The sequence below is a fragment of the Xyrauchen texanus genome, chromosome 24 (genome assembly GCF_025860055.1).
Source record: "Xyrauchen texanus isolate HMW12.3.18 chromosome 24, RBS_HiC_50CHRs, whole genome shotgun sequence".
NCBI classification, from domain to species: Eukaryota; Metazoa; Chordata; class Actinopteri; order Cypriniformes; family Catostomidae; genus Xyrauchen; species Xyrauchen texanus.
Window position 1 is genome coordinate 39,353,547 of NC_068299.1, and position 17,129 is coordinate 39,370,675.

The window sequence follows — 17,129 nt, forward strand, 5'->3', positions numbered from 1 at the left end:
TTCTATGCTGTTAGCATGCTGCTAAGCTAAGGATGTGATACTCTTAAAAGCATAAAAATACATAGCACACACAAATATTGGGTCATACTGTCTTTTGTCTTTACAGACATATTGCAGATTATAATATCTTCAGAGGTCAGTTTGTGGCCCCCAGACTTGTTCATCTTTGATTATGATAAATAAGCAAGAAGTATTAATCAATGAGACACCATTATTTTGTTAACAATAAGAGACTTCATCCAAAATCGGGGTCATGCTAGAGTAAATGCATAATAATGGTTGATTGGTTGCCAGACTTTTTAATGTTCTCCTTTATTTTGCATTTAAATGTAATTAGATGCAAAGTATGTGCTTTCTTTCCTGCCTCTTTGCTTTCACATTTTGCTGAGTTTTACAAGCTGTTTACTGATATTCTCTTGATAAAGTTTCCATTTAAGGTTAGAATACTTATTATTCTATTTTGGTCCTCCCTCATTGAACATTGATCATTGAAACACTCCCAACCATAAAAATACACCTCACTCAACAATTCCAATTATATGCATTGAGTAAAATGAGTATGGTCTTGTTTAGGTTCACAGAGTTCCTGGAGCCCTTTGAGAGAGTCATCCAGCTTGAAGAACTGTGGCTCTATAAGAATCCTCTGGTGGAATCAGATCACATCCCCAAGAGAGTCATGTTTGTAAGTTCTCCTCATTTAGTTTGATCTACTGGCCACATACACACTACAAGTTATGGGAGGAAAAAACCTTTAAATAAGGGAGTGAATCCACTAAATAATCATTGTGTACAGAATACAGGAGTGACATGAATAACTCTTGACATTGCTTTGACTGACAGTGATAATAACATACTAATCTTTAGTTAGTCAAGTTGGTCATTAACGTTATTAACTGTTCTAAGCTGGTAAGCTTTTCTGTATGTTTGATCAGTTAAGCAAGTTAACATGGTGCAGATGGTCTAAATGTTGTTTTATCTACACTACAAGCTGGATAATCTGGTTTTGAGATATCATGTTCCAGCAATCGACTAAAACGCCTTAAACCTATCGGCTATAAATAAAATTAAGTTGTTACTCTCAGAAATATATATATATATATTTTTTAATTTCAAAAATGTAATTTCAGCCAGTAAAAAACACCACTTTTTTTATATCAAGATCAATGGAAACATGTAAATTCTTCACATTGTAACCCCCAAATGTTCAAGGCAAATCTATAGCCTTGTTTTCTGGTATTCACCAGAGTGTGGAGGCTGAAAACCTTAGTGCGGAAGCCTGACACTTGTTTTACTCAAGGTGAAATGAAACTCAGATATGAAGGCATTCATATAATAAAATAAAAAATAAAAATCTTTCCTTTCATCAGATGGTTTTGGATAGAAATACAGGTTTTATCATAATCACGCCTGCTCTGAGTATATAATATGGTCAGGAAAACTGCAGAGGGACATTGTGTCCTTTTGTCTTTGCAGGCAATTTCATTCCTCACCCCGTTGGCTGTGATATTTGTGGTGAAGATTATACAGAGGACAGACAAGACAGAAATTAAAGAGGCTTGTTTAGGTAAGTACCCAAGTCAAAGCCCAGATATTGTCAACAAATGTATTAATTTATAATATTATTAAATCTTTTTGCACAATGGATGTTTCTACCATTATTGTGGATTTGTCATTTTTAAATAATTTACTATATGACATCACCCTGAAGCCTAATTCCCTGTGGGTTCTACTAGGTGTTTAGAATAGTCATCTTACTTTTCGATTAATGAGTAAAATTCCTGTTTTGTTTCGTAACATAAATTACACTGTCATACCTCATACTTGGATTTCTAAAGTTAGGTTGCTTACATGTTGCTGTTTAAGAACTACAACGATTGTCTGCTTATTTACATATAATTCGAAAAGTATGTAAACTCGCAATCAGTTAACAAATGATATGTCATTAAGTGGACAGCTGTCGTAGTCTTTAAATGGCAACTTGGAGGAAAATTTTAATTATTAGAAGTTAATCTCAATCGGCAGCATTTGCGGCATAATTACCACACGTTAATTTCAAGCAAATATGTATTTTACAGTCAGGAACTTACAATGAAAGTGAATGGGGCTGATATTTGGAGGACTTAAAGGATTTAGTATAGAATTTTCACATTTACACTCAGATTATAGCTTGATAGCTTCTTGTCCATGTTTTCCGAGATATTTTATCAAAACTTTGTAATAACCTTCAATAATAATGCTAACAATCAATAATTCTTAAATGATCATTTGGATTCAAAGTTTGTGTAGATACAGCCTCAACCCAAATTTGGTGCGTTCTTCATTGAATTTGTTGAAGTGCCATTTAAAAAACGGTTTGGTCTATCAAAATCTGAAGGGCCAGAAACCCTATTGTTTTTGTAAGGATTTTTATTTGGGGATTTGCTTTTATAATTAAGGTCCAAGCACTGAAGGCATCTATTGTGTTTGTTAGTGTTATGTTTCCTATGGCAGCCCATAGAACCTTTCGTGGGAAATTTATGACATTTTGCACAGATCTAGAGGACAGTCTGAAGTGATACCATAGCAAATTTGTGTTTATCTCAAACCCTCTTGTGCCACAAACAGTCCAAAATGTCACTCATGTTTATGCTAATAACTTTTGAACCATAAGTCCAAGAGACAAAATTCTTTTTTCCCCATGATTCCTGAGCTCATGCCAAGTCGAAGCATACAATGGTTTAAATTTTTGCCAATTAGTTTTTCCGCCATTTTGAATTTTCAGAAAAACATACTTTTTCAAACTTGTCCTGGGCCATTTGCCAGATTTGCACGAAAATTGGCAAGCGTCATCTAGGGACTCTCAAGACAAAAATGTATAAAAAGAATTGTGATAGAACAAAACGTTTTTGAATGGTACTTCAATAAATTAAATGAAGAACGCACTAAATTGGGTTTCTAGGCTGTATCTCCACAAAGCTTTGACGGATTGTGACAAAACTGGGTATGTTTCGTAGACATCATGCCCTGAGGTGACCTGCAGTGTTTTGGTGCTGTGACTCCAATGGGTCAGAAGGTATAAAAAATGGCTATTTTTGCTTATAGCTTTTGAACAGTTTGGCCGAAACTCACAATACTGGTCTCTTTACATTCAGTGCTACATACCGAGTCGAACAATACTCAATTTTCCCATGTCGGTCATTTTTGTCATCGGACATTTTCACATGTCCGAGTGTCAGCGCAACAATATCACATTTGCAATGGTTCACCTTTGGCCTGTTGCCATTATAAAATTTGTTCTGAAACTACTTTAGCGAATTGCTTCTTTGATCAGAATGAAACCATCACCAGTATAATAGCTGTAAGCAAGTTCTTTTGATATAGGGAGGAACATGGTAAAATTTCGATTCTAAGGGCCAAAAACAAGCAGATGATTTTAAAAGTTGTCTCCACTTTTACTTATATGGATATAACTCTTAAATGGAATAAGATATTTTCCAACAATTTTAAAAACTTATTTAAGAGCTAAATGGGGCTGGGCCACTTGGAGGCGCAATAACAGAAAACAATGTGAAAGTGGCTGTAACTATGGAACTGTTGGACCAATTGACTTCAAAATTTGCAGGCATTTTATGGGAGTTGCCATCATTGACCATGAGGACCACCACGTATATATATATATATATATATATATATATATATATATATATATATATATATACTAACATGGCCACCATTGGCCAATCATCAATGAATTTGATGGCAAGCACACCAAACAAGGATGTATCTGGGTTATGCTTAAGCCTATTATAACGAAACTTGGTGCATATGATAGCTATCATACCCTAATGGTACCTGAGCAATTTCAGAACATTGCCACTTATTCGTCAAGAAATAAGAAAAATAGCTTTCATTGCTCATAACTACTTAATAGTGTGGCCTAAATCATGAATAATGTGGCCTATAATCAAATAATTTGGCCTATGTTTATGAGACTGGTCTCATCCAGTTTCTTGTGTTGTGGTTATGGCAATGATGCCATATTTCCCATGGTATTCCCTACTGCCTGTCCAACATTTTGAATTTAATTTAAATAAATAATTTTCTCACTCCTCCTACAGCCTCTGATCTTGACTTGAAACTTGTCATCATGCTTCTTTGTTTTTGTTTTGTTTTCAAAATTTGATATTTAAATTGGTCACCGGTTGATGCTGTTGCATTGTACGTGTGCGTTAATGTTTTTTTTTTTATAGTGCAGTGTTTAAAAAACACAAGTAATTCATAACTTATGATAGCTGTTCTCATTTTGAGCAACTTAGCCTCAAGAACCATTGGTGTCAGTCAAATAATTTGTGAAATATGAGATTACATAACAATGTCTACATTTGCAAACTAGTCCTAGGCCGTTCATCACACCAAATGTGGCCTTCAATCTTCTATCATTACAACATGCTTGAAAAATGACCAAACTGTTCTCCTATAATGCAACAATGAATTTTATGTCAAAATTCGAAAATTGGTCAAAAGTGAAATTAAATTCTATTACATTATAAGTAGGGCTGTCGATTTAATTGTCGGTTAATTTGATTAAAAAAATACACGTTAAAAAAATTTACGCAATTAATCGCATGCCCCCGGACCATAGTACCACCTGTTTACTCCAGAGGGCAGTTTACATATACTTAGGTTTAAGTCATTAAAACAAATTTTTTAACCACTCGACAGATTTAATATTAGCAAGTTCTTTAGGACATCTACTTTGTGCATGACGAGTAATTTTTCCGTCAATTGTTTACAGACAGATTGTTTCACTTTTAATTGACTATATCACAATTCCAGTGGGTCAGAAGTTTACATATACTAAGTTAACTGTGCCTTTTAGCAGCTTTAGCCTTTAGACAATTAGCAATTACCCCTGATATGAGGTGTTCTGAATTGGATGTATTTTAAGGCCTACCTTCAAGTTCAGTGCATCTTTGCTTGACATCATGGGAAAATCAAAAGAAATCAGCCAAGACCTCAGAAAAAATTGTTGACCTCCACAAGTCTGGTCAAGTCACATAATACAACATGGCGCCGCAGATGGCCGCCTCGGTGTGGAGCTCTTCAATTCTTTTGTTGTTTTTGTTAGTTTGTCCTGTGTTTAGCAATCTTTTACCAATCAGTTTTACCAGGGACGAACTGCTGAACATTCGGCAGCACATACCAGATAATCTTTTCCCGGTTTTTCAATATTCGGACGTTTTGCTGGACATTTTAGTTGGAGGCGCTGCTGTTTTGTTTAGATGCACTACGAGACGCAGGCGAGGGAGACGAGCTGGCGCGCTGGTTAAACTCCGTCAGCGCGGCGTTCGAACAGCACTGCCGAGCATTCATCTTGCAAATCTCCGCTCTCTTCCCAACAAAATGGACGAACTACATCTACTCACACATACTAATAAGGACTTTTCAAACTCTGCTGCACTGTGCTTCACTGAAACCTGGCTGAGTGAAGCCATTCCGGACAGCGCATTACATCTGCCGGGCTTCCAGCTGTTCAGAGCGGATCGCATCGTGGAGTTAACGGGGAAAACGAGAGGCGGTGGAACATGCTTTTACATCAACGAAAGTTGGTGTACAGATGTAACAACACTAAAGAGGATGTGCTATCCTAATCTGGAAGCGCTCTTTATTAACTGTAAGCCGTTCTACTCGCCGCAGGAGTTTTCTTCGTTTATTCTGGTGAGTGTTTACATTCCTCCTAACGCGTCTGGGAACTTAGCGCTGCAACAGCTGGCTGATCAAATCTCAGACACAGAACAACAATACCCGGACTCAGTCATTATTATTCTTGGGGACTTTAACAAAACAAATCTCACACGCGAACTGCCCAAATACAGACAGCACATTACATGCCCCACCAGAGACAGGAATATATTGGATCACTGCTATACAACATTAAAGGATGCATATCGCTCTGTCCCACGTGCAGCTTTGGGACTCTCTGATCACTGTCTGGTTCATCTTCTCCCGACCTACAGGCAGAAATTAAAATCAACAAAGCCAGTTGTAAGGACTATAAGGAGATGGACTATTGAAGCAGATCTGGAACTACAAGCCTGCTTTGACTGCACTGACTGGAGTGTTTTTGAAGCTGCAGCTACAGACCTGGACGAGCTCACAGATACTGTTACATCATACATCAGTTTCTGTGAGGATATGTGCATCCCTACTAGGACATTTTTGTCATTCAACAATGATAAACCATGGTTCACAGGAAAACTCAGACAGCTTCGTCATGCCAAAGAGGAGGCTTACAGGGGTGGGGATAGAGTCTTGTATAATCAGGCCAGGAACACATTGAATAAGGATATCAGAGTGGCTAAAAGAAGCTACTCTGAGAAGCTGAAAAGCAAGTTTTCAGCTAACGACCCTGCATCAGTGTGGAGTGGCCTGAAACAACTTACTAATTACAGGACTCCTACCCCCGACCCTGTGGCGGACCAACGACTGGCTGACGACCTGAATGTGTTTTACTGCAGATTTGAAAGGCCCGATTTCACACCCCACATGCACTCGGACCTTCATTTCACACAATCATTAACACCTCCTGCAACCCCCCTCCTCCCCCCTCCTGCTACACTACCTGCACTCAAGATCTGTGAGGACGATGTGTGCCTTGTCTTTCGGAAGCAAAGGACAAGGAAGGCTCCAGGACCAGATGGCATCTCACCAGCTTGCCTTCGTTCCTGTGCTTACCAACTGGCCCCCATCTTCACTCAGATCTTCAATAGATCACTGGAGCAGTGTGAAGTCCCATGCTGCTTCAAACGCTCAGTTATTATCCCCATCCCTAAGAAACCTAAAATCACAGGACTTAATGACTACAGACCTGTCTGACATCTGTGGTCATGAAGTCATTTGAGAGACTGGTGTTGGCCCACCTGAAGGACATCACTGGACCCTTTCTGGACCCCCTTCAATTTGCTTATCGAGCAAACAGGTCTGTGGATGATGCAGTCAACATGGGTTTGCATCATATCCTGCAACATCTGGACAGACCGGGGACATACGTAAGGATCCTTTTTGTGGACTTCAGCTCGGCTTTCAACACAATCATACCAGATATACTCCGGACTAAGTTAAACCAACTCCCTGTTCCCACCTCTACCTGTCAGTGGATTACCAGCTTTCTGACGGACAGGCAGCAGCTTGTGAGGCAGGGAAAATTCACTTCCACCACCTGTACCATCAGCACTGGTGCCCCCCAGGGATGTGTGCTCTCCCCACTACTCTTCTCCCTGTACACCAATGACTGCACCACCAAGGACCCCCCTGTCAGGCTCCAGAAGTTTGCAGACGACACCACTGTCATCGGCCTCATCCGAGATGATGATGAGTCTGCATATAGAAAGGAAGTTGAACGGCTGGCTTTCTGGTGCAGTCAAAACAACCTGGAGCTGAACACGCTCAAAACAGTGGAGATGATTGTGGACTTTAGGAGGAACACCCCAACATTGTCCCCCCCTCACCATTCTAAACAGCACTGTGGCAGCAGTGGAGTCATTTCAAGAACTATACACTTCCAGAGTGAGGAAAAAGGCTGGCAAAATCACTCTGGACCCCACTCACCCAGCCCACTACCTTTTTGAACTGTTGCCTTCTGGCCGGCGCTTTAGAGCTCTGAACACCAGAACTGTCAGACACAGGAACAGTTTTTTCCCTCAGGCCATCCATCTAATGAACAATTAAATTGCCCCATTGAGCAATAGTTATGTGCAATACACAGTTTAATTTTAATTTTCAGTTATATTATCTAACTTATCCACTTCTGCCATTACTTACATTGCTCTGTACATAATATACAGGTTTTTGTTCTTTATATACAGATTGTATTAGATTTACACTACGTGTGTGTATGTGGGTATGTATGAAGGTGAGTGTATGTACGTATATGTATAATTATTTATTTTGTGTTCTTTTTTGTTTTTAATTACCTATGTCTTGCTGCTGTTTTTGGTATTGTTTGTATTGTTGACTGGAAGCTCCTGTCACCTAGACAAATTCCTTGTATGTGTAAGCATACTTGGCAATAAAGCTGATTCTGATTCTGTTCCTTGGGAGCAATTTCCAAATGCCTGAAGGTACCACGTTCATCTGTACAAACAATAGTACCCAAGTATAAACACCATGGGACCATGCAACCATCATACCACTCAGGAAGGAGATGCATTCTGTCTCCCAGAGATGAATGTAGTTTTGTGAAAAAAGTACAAATCAATTGTGAAGATGCTGGAGTTAAAAGGTAAACAAGTATCTATATCCACAATAAAACGAGACCTATATTGACATAACCCGAAAGGCTGCTCAGCAAGGAAGAAGCCAGTGCTCCAAAACAGCCATACAAATATCAGACTACAGTTTGCATGTGCACATGGAGACAAAGATGGTGAAATGTCATCTGGTCTAATGAAAAACTTTTTTTACTGTTTGGCCATCGTTATGTTTGAAGGAAAAAAGGTGAGGCTTGCAAGCCGAAGAACATCATCCAAACCATAAAGCATGGGGGTGACAATATCGTGTGGTGGGGGTACTTTGCTGCAGGGACTGGTGCGCTTTACAAAATAGATGGCATCATGAGGAAGGTAAATTATGTGGATATAATGAAGCAACATCTCAAGACATCAGCCAGGAAGTTAAAACTATGTTGCCAAGCATACCTCCAAAGTTGTAGCAAAATGGCTTAAGGACAACAAAGTCAAGGTACTGGAGTGGCCATCACAAAGCCCTGACCTCAATCTGATCAGAACTGAAAAAGCGTGTGCGAGCAAGGAGGCTTACAACCCTGACTCCGTTACACCAGTTATGTCTGGAGGAAGGGGAAAAAATTCAAGCAACTTACTGTGAGAAGCTTGTGGAAGGCTACCCAAATAGTTCTAACTCTTGAACGGAATGAGATATTCTCACACAGTTTGGTACAGTATGTATGGGGCCATTCTGAGGACACAAGAAAAATTACCTGGCTCTGCCTCTTGGTGGCGCTATAATAATGTAAAATATTTAAACAGCTTTAACTATGGAACCGTTGGTCCGATCAACTTGAAATTGTGCATGCAGTATCTTTGTCCAAGCTACTATCAAGGTCTTTGAGGACAGTTGTCTATCTTGAAAAACATGGTTGCCATCGACCAATAACATTTAAGCAGCTATAACACAGGATAACATAGGCCAATCAGAATTAAACTCAGTGGACCTATTTGACTCTTGGCCTAAGAGGTCTGTGCAAAGTTTTAAAAAAAATCGGCCAATGGGTGGCATTTTCATGATTTTTGCACCTTTTAACGGCTGGATATAATGCAGTGTTTTAAAAAAAACACAAGTAATTCATATGTTAGCTCTCCTCGTTCTGAACAAATTTGATTGACACTTATGGTTCTTGAGGCAAATCATTCGTTAAATATTTGAGTTTATTTGAAAAATATAACATTCAGCAGCTATCAGATAAAGATCACAACAAAATGTGGTTGACCTGTTTGCCTCTTGGCCATAGTGGTCTGTAAACATTTAGAAGAAAGTAAAGTAAAAACACTACTGGGCGCTACTATTATATTTTACATGTGCATTAAATGTTGTACATAATGCAATGTTTCATACAAGCAATTCGTATATAATAAATCTCATTCTGAACAACTTCAACTTTTCCACTGTAATCATTGGTGTCTGTAAAATTGTACTTTAAATATTTCAGTTATAAACAGTTGTTACGACCCTCCTATGACTTGTACCCATCTAGGGCTTTTAGGAGGGGAACACATATAACCATCTCAGACACGTCACACTATAACACTGAATGAGGTGAGAAAACACGAGAGAACACTGAGTAAAGTGGATAAGTTTTAATAAATATATAATGAATGAAAATATACCCTAACAGAACCAACCACAAAGGAAAAAGGGGAAAATGAATTGTGCCAAAGAAATGAAAGTAACATAAACATAAAGGTTATCTAACACATTAAACAGCTAATACTATAATATAAAGAAAACCCAAAAGAAAAGTCTTCAACGTCCAAGATGTCATAACTAAAACTACACTAACTAAAAAACCATAAATACAGTGGGTGGCACAATTCCCTAACTAGTGTTTTTATACAGACGGGTTTCACTATGTGTGTACAATGTATGTCACGTGACAAACTTACTTATCCCCTTCTTCTTTGTAGACCGCCACGTTCACAAAGGAGAGGGTTTTGGACACAGCCAAAACAAGGAACAATGAACATACATGTGAACCACGATAAAACACATAACAGTTTCTCCATAAGAAATGTCTCAAGGAAAACCTCTCAATCTCCAGCCTCTCTTAAGATAACGGGTCTCTAAAACTCTGAACGGCTTTCAATCGCAAAGCAAATCTATGGCATAGTTCGTATCGCCAAAGTTCTCTCAATACAAGGTTCTCTCCCAGCTTGCAGCAGCATGGTCTTTAAGTACCCACTTCGCCAGGTGTCACTCATCACGCTAATGCAGATCCCGCCTTCCAAGGCGCGGCCACACATCGCCTTAACTGACAAGCACGATAGTCAATCCGCAACAACCTAAGAAACTGAGAGTGAGAGAAACAGAGCGGAAAAACATAATCCCCCCACACACACACAACTATAAACGTTCTTACGGACGTAACACCCCCACATTTAAGATTTTAAACCCACCGTTTAAACAAAAACAATAACACCAAAACTTCATCATACCCACACTTTTAAGGTTCAAGCTCTAGAAAGAGTATCTGCGAGGATATTTTCAGATCCCTTCTTATGGTGAATCTCCAGCTGAAAATTCTGTATTAACAAAGCCCAACGCATTAGTCGTTGGTTTGCGTTATACATGCAAGACAAAAATACAAGGGGTTGGTGATCCGTAAACACAAGAATAGGCAAATTAGAAGAACCCAGATAGACTTCGAAGAATTGTAACGCTAGTAACAATGCCAAGGTTTCCTTCTCGATGGTATAATAGTTTGCTTGATACTTGTTGAACTTGCGCGAAAAAAAAACACACTGGATGGTCCACTCCATCCTGCGTTTCCTGAATCAGAACGGCTCCAGCGCCTACTGCGCTCGCATCAACCTCTAACTTGAATGCCTGCTCAAATTGAGGAGCGATCAAAACAGGGTTGGTACACATTAATGCTTTCGCATTTTCAAAGGCTACCTGACATTCATCTGTCCACACAAATGTTTTCTTAGGGCTGAGGAGATCCGTAAGCAGGGTTACCACGGTAGCGAAATTCTTGCAAAAACTTCGGTAATACCCAATCATACCCAGAAAACGCCTCAACTCTCGCCTTGTAACTGGCACAGGGAAAACGGTAATAGCCGCCACTTTCTCTTCCACCGGCTTTACTTGTCCATTTCCCACATGTTTTCCTAAATAAGTCACAGTTGCTTGACCAAACACGCATTTCACGAGGTTAACAGTTAAGGACGCACGTTCCAACCGTTCAAACACAGTGCGTAATAAAGTCAAATGTTCATTCCAGTCATTGGAAAAGATCTCTAAATCGTCCAAATATGCTCTACAATTCGGAACGCCAGCAAGAACAGTTTGTATCAACCGCTGGAACGTAGCAGGTGCATTTCGTAACCCGAACGCCATAACCCGGTATTGTAGAAAAGAATCCGGAGTTACGAAAGCAGATATATCAGACGCACGTGATGTTAATGGCACCTGCCAGTACCCCTTCAATAAGTCAAGTTTACTAATGACTTTTGCTGAACCAACTCTATCAACGCAATCCTCCATTCTCGGTAGTGGATAGCAATCAGGTACGGTGACAGCATTAACCTTTCGGTAGTCTGTACAAAAATGGAAAGAACCATCAGGTTTCTTTACCAACAGACAGGGCGAACTCCATGGACTATGACGAGCCAAATCATTTTGTAACAAATTTCAGTTTCATCCTTCATTGCGGATCTCTTGATTTCGTTAACACGATATGGATGTTGCTTTATCGGTTTAGCATCTTTAACTTCAATGTCATGTTCCAGTACACTAGTCTGAGAGGTAACATCAGAAAATAGAGCTGGGAATGACATGATAAGTGCCATCACATCACCTCTTTTCTCATTGGGTACAGAAGACAAATGAGAAGACAAATTAGACAGTATAGCAGAGTTTTCCAACTTACTACACTGTTGCGGAGTATTTCTCAACATCAATCCGTCCTTATCAGCATTCGCATCACCTTCTACAACAGACAAAACTGGTGACGTTACTAACACTACCTTGTCAGTGTCCTGCTTCACAGGTTCACATTCGTCACGTTCGTGATATGCTTTAAGCATGTTAATGTGGCAAACACGCGTTTTGCGCCGTCTGTCAGGAGTGCAAATTACATAATCCGTATCACTAAGTTTCTTAACAACATGATACGGACCCGAAAATTTAGCAGATAAAGCAGACCCTGGTATTGGTAATAATACTACCACTTTATCATTAGGCAGAAAAGACCGTGCCACAGCATGTCTATCAAATCGATCCTTCATCTCTGATTGCGCGTTTGTCAAAAACTTGCGCGCAAGGTCGCAAGCACTATTCAACTTCGCTCGGAAACGATTAACGTAATCAAGAACGTTCGTTCGTTTCTCTGTTTTATCCTCTAACATCTGATCTTTTAGAACTTTTAATGGTCCTCGAAGTGTATGTCCAAAAACCATCTCGGCTGGACTAAATCCAAGTGATTCTTGCACACTTTGTCGCGCCGCAAACAACACTAACGGAATACCTTCATCCCAATCTTTACTGGTGTCCATACAGAATTTTCGGAGCATGGCTTTCAAAGTCTGATGAAATCTTTCAATTGCACCTTGACTTTCGGGATGGTATGCACTAGATATACGATGTTCGATAGACAAAGACGTCAATGTTTGCGTATAAATTCGTGACAAAAAGTTAGTTCCTTGATCTGTTTGGACAACTTTCGGAAGTCCAAACATAGAAAAGAACTTGATCAACGCTTTCAAAACAACAGGAGCCGTAATTTTCCGTAACGGAATAGCTTCAGGTAATCTGGTCGCTCTACACATAGTAGTACAGAGATATTGGTTACCTGCCTTCATTTTCGGTAACGGTCCGACACAGTCAGTCAGTACCTCCTCAAACGCTTCTCCGATAACTGGAATTGGAGACAGAGGAGCAGGCGAGATAACCTGATTCGGCTTTCCTGCGATTTGACACGTATGACATGTACGACAAAATTTTGCCACATCACATTTCAGTCCAGGCCAAAAAAAATGCTGCAGAATACGATGGTAAGTTTTAGTTACCCCTGAATGTCCAGAGAGTAAATGTTCATGTGCTAAACTCAAAACATGAGAACGATATCTGAGTGGAACTACCACTTGATATACCACGTTCCAATCTAGATCCTCTTCAACTTTAGAACACCACTTTCGCATAAGCAAATCATTGTCTCTGAAATATGCAGTATTTCTTTTCTTAGCGGCCTCAAAACTTATCATGGCTGACAAACATTTCTTCAAAGAAGAATCATCATTTTGTGTTATCACAATCTGGGAACGAGTAACTGGTAAATTTAATGAAACGAAACTTTCTAATACATTCTCTGAATTCTTCACCTTAGGAAAGTTTTCAGAAATTGTATTCATCTCTAAAATTTTCCCACACTCTGCCAACACATCTCCAATCAATGAATCAGCCAAGTCAACTTCACCCACCGTTTTAGCTGACTGAGCACGAGTCACGGCACAGAAAGAAAACACTTCAGGGTGCTGACTGACAACATCACCTATCAAACAAACCTGTGGAACATCAGTCACTTCTGGAACTGGCAAAACTTTGCCTCCAGCTAAATAATTTCCCAGTGTGAGAGTTATTCCTTTAACAGGAAGTGATTTCCGAATTCCAACTCGTACAACACCTGAAAGTAGAGAACATCGTAAGTGTACATTATGCAAAGGCACAGACACTACTTGCATTTCTATTCCCCGAATCAACACACTTGAGCCACAATAGGATTCGTCAGAGAACGGTAATACATCAGACAGCAAAATGGACTGCATTGCCCCAGTATCTCGGAGAATACAGATTTCTTTCCCATCCTCTTCTTCAGATAAGGAAACAAAACCTGACATCACGAAAGGTTTATAACTTACGTCACAAACACCAGTATCACCTGACAAGTCAGACGGCAGTACTGTCTTCACTAATGCAACACTTTTTGGAGTCTTAGACTGCGATTTGCGAATAAGCACCGGACAATCAGCAATCAAATGTCCTGGTTTATGACAGAAAAAACAATCCCTGAGCTCTTTTGATTTCGACACTCCAGCTTTCTCTCGGAAACCTTGAGTTTCAGACGGGGTAGTTGTCATGCGCTTTTCAGTACGAGTCACGAAAAATACCCCCTTATAAGTGAGCATAAATTCATCTGCTAACACAGCAGCTTGCGCTAACGAACTAACCTTCTGTTCGTTCAAATAAACGACCACACGTTCGGATAAACATCCTTTAAACTCCTCCAGCAAAATTAATTCTCTTAAGGAATTGAAATCATCAGTCTTCGTTGCACTGCACCATTTATCAAAGAGAAGAGCTTTCTCTCTGGAAAATTCAACAAATGTTTGAGACGAGTTCTTCTTATGGCCTCTAAATTTCTGCCTATATGCTTCTGGGACTAATTCATAAGCACATAGAATTGCTAATTTTACAGCGTCATAGTTCAAACTGTCCTCTAAGGAAAGAGTAGAGAACACCTCTAACGCTTTACCCGTTAAACGACATTGCAATAACAAAGACCAGCAATACTTTGGCCAACGAAAATACATTGCAATGCGCTCAAAAGCACTAAAGTAGGAATCAATCTCAGCTTCACGAAAAAGTGGCACTAGTATAATATTTTTACTAACATCGAATGAGTTGGTTGCTACGGACGAAACAGACGTCGGGGCAACAGTGGGAGGAGACACTACAGAAGGAGTATGATCAACAGAGGCAGCGGGACTAACACGAGGGAGATCTGGTAGCGCTGCGGAGCCTCCCACAATTCGCATTGCGTCAAGCTCCAGCTGTCGCATTTTTACCTGTTTCTCCACCTCGATCTCGAGTTTACGAACTTGTAATCGCAAATCGATTTCCGCCTGCCGAGCCTGTATTTTCTCCTGAGATTCAAACTGCAAACGAGCAAAACGGACTTTAAGTCTCGTTTCGCTTTTTGAGCCAACAGACATAGGGGAGAATGGTTCAAACGGAGGAAAACTCACCATAGCACAAGCCTCAACCTCCGCCATAGGCGTTAGCTCCTCCTCGCTCACCTTTTCACTCCCCTCAGATGCATCCATCTCCACACTGATCCCCACTGATTTCTCCTGCAATACCAGCACATTCAACTCCACCAAACGGTGAAGTATAACAGACTTAATCTCCTTCTTAAGTGACTGCTTACTTACTGAAATCTGAAAATGACTTGCTGTCCTCAACAAATCATCCTTCCTACAACCATCCAATTCCTCTTGCGAAGGACTATCAAGAAACCTTTCTAATATGAACATCCTAGCGACAATAGAACAACCGCACGCACAAATCCTCAACACACACAGTGATACAGAAGACAGTGTCATGAACTGGTTATCTGTTAATTCAGTTAGATGGACGAGCCCCCATTATGTTACAACCCTCCTATGACTTGTACCCGTCTAGGGCTTTTAGGAGGGGAACACATATAACCATCTCAGACACGTCACACTATAACACTGAATGAGGTGAGAAAACACGAGAGAACACTGAGTAAAGTGGATAAGTTTTAATAAATATATAATGAATGAAAATATACCCTAACAGAACCAACCACAAAGGAAAAAGGGGAAAATGAATTGTGCCAAAGAAATGAAAGTAACATAAACATAAAGGTTATCTAACACATTAAACAGCTAATACTATAATATAAAGAAAACCCAAAACAAGGAAAAATGAACATACATGTGAACCACGATAAAACACATAACAGTTTCTCCATAAGAAATGTCTCAAGCAAAACCTTTCAATCTCCAGCCTCTCTTAAGATAACGGGTCTCTAAAACTCTGAACGGCTTTCAATCGCAAAGCAAATCTATGGCATAGTTCGTATCGCTAAAGTTCTCTCAATACAAGGTTCTCTCCCAGCTTGCAGCAGCATGGTCTTTAAGTACCCACTTCGCCAGGTGTCACTCATCACGCTAATGCAGATCCCGCCTTCCAAGGCGCGGCCACTCATCGCCTTAACTGACAAGCACGATAGCCAATCCGCAACAACCTAAGAAACTGAGAGTGAGAGAAACAGAGCGGAAAAACATAACCCCCCACACACACACACACAACTATAAACGTTTATACGGACGTAACACAGTACTTTTGCAAACTAATTCTAGGTTTTAGGAGTTACAAATAAAGTGCAGGAATATTCATTGGAGTCTGTAAACTGGACTTTCAGTTTAGCATGGTTGTATGAAAGTATATGAAATGCTAAATATGGTGGAGATTAAAGAATAGGTGGTATTATAAACATCAGATTTTTATCAAATTTAAGTCAAGTCAAGTCAAGTGGTTTTTATTGTCGTTTCAACCATATACAGTTAGTACAGTACACAGCAAAACGAGACAACGTTCCTCCAGGACCATGGTGCTACATAAAAACAACAAAGGACCAACATAGGACCACATGAGACTACACAACGAAATACGTGCAAACGTGCAAAAAGTACAGGACAGTACAACAAATTACTGACAATGAACAGGACAATAGACAGTGCAGCGCCGACCAGTACTCAGTAGTGCAAAAAGATGACAGTTTCTAAAAATGTAAACATAACATACTATGAGATAATGTTCTATGCACATAGCAGTTATTGAGGTAGCAGACAGTTATAAAGTGACAGTAATTAAAGTGCAACTCAGGACACGTGTGTGTCAAACCAGTCTCTGAGTATTGAGGAGTCTGATGGCTTGGGGGAAGAAGCTGTTACACAGTCTGGCCGTGAGGGCCCAAATGCTTCGGTACCTCTTGCCAGACGGGAGGAGGGTAAAGAGTTTGTGTGAGGGGTGTGTGGGGTCGTCCACAATGCTGGTTGCTTTGCGGATACAGTGTTTTTTGTAAATGTCTTTGATGGAGGGAAGAGAGA

General features: G+C 39.9%; 1 protein-coding gene across 1 annotated transcript in view; it reads left to right on the top strand.

The window, feature by feature from the left end:
* The window catches only part of plpp4 (phospholipid phosphatase 4), a 216,492-nt gene that overhangs the window by 91,469 nt on the left and 107,894 nt on the right, over positions 1–17,129 (top strand). Inside the window, exons 2-3 of the mRNA XM_052089451.1 lie at positions 574–682; positions 1,474–1,564. Coding sequence (XP_051945411.1) covers positions 574–682; positions 1,474–1,564 — 200 coding nt within the window. The remainder of the gene's footprint in view (positions 1–573; positions 683–1,473; positions 1,565–17,129) is intronic.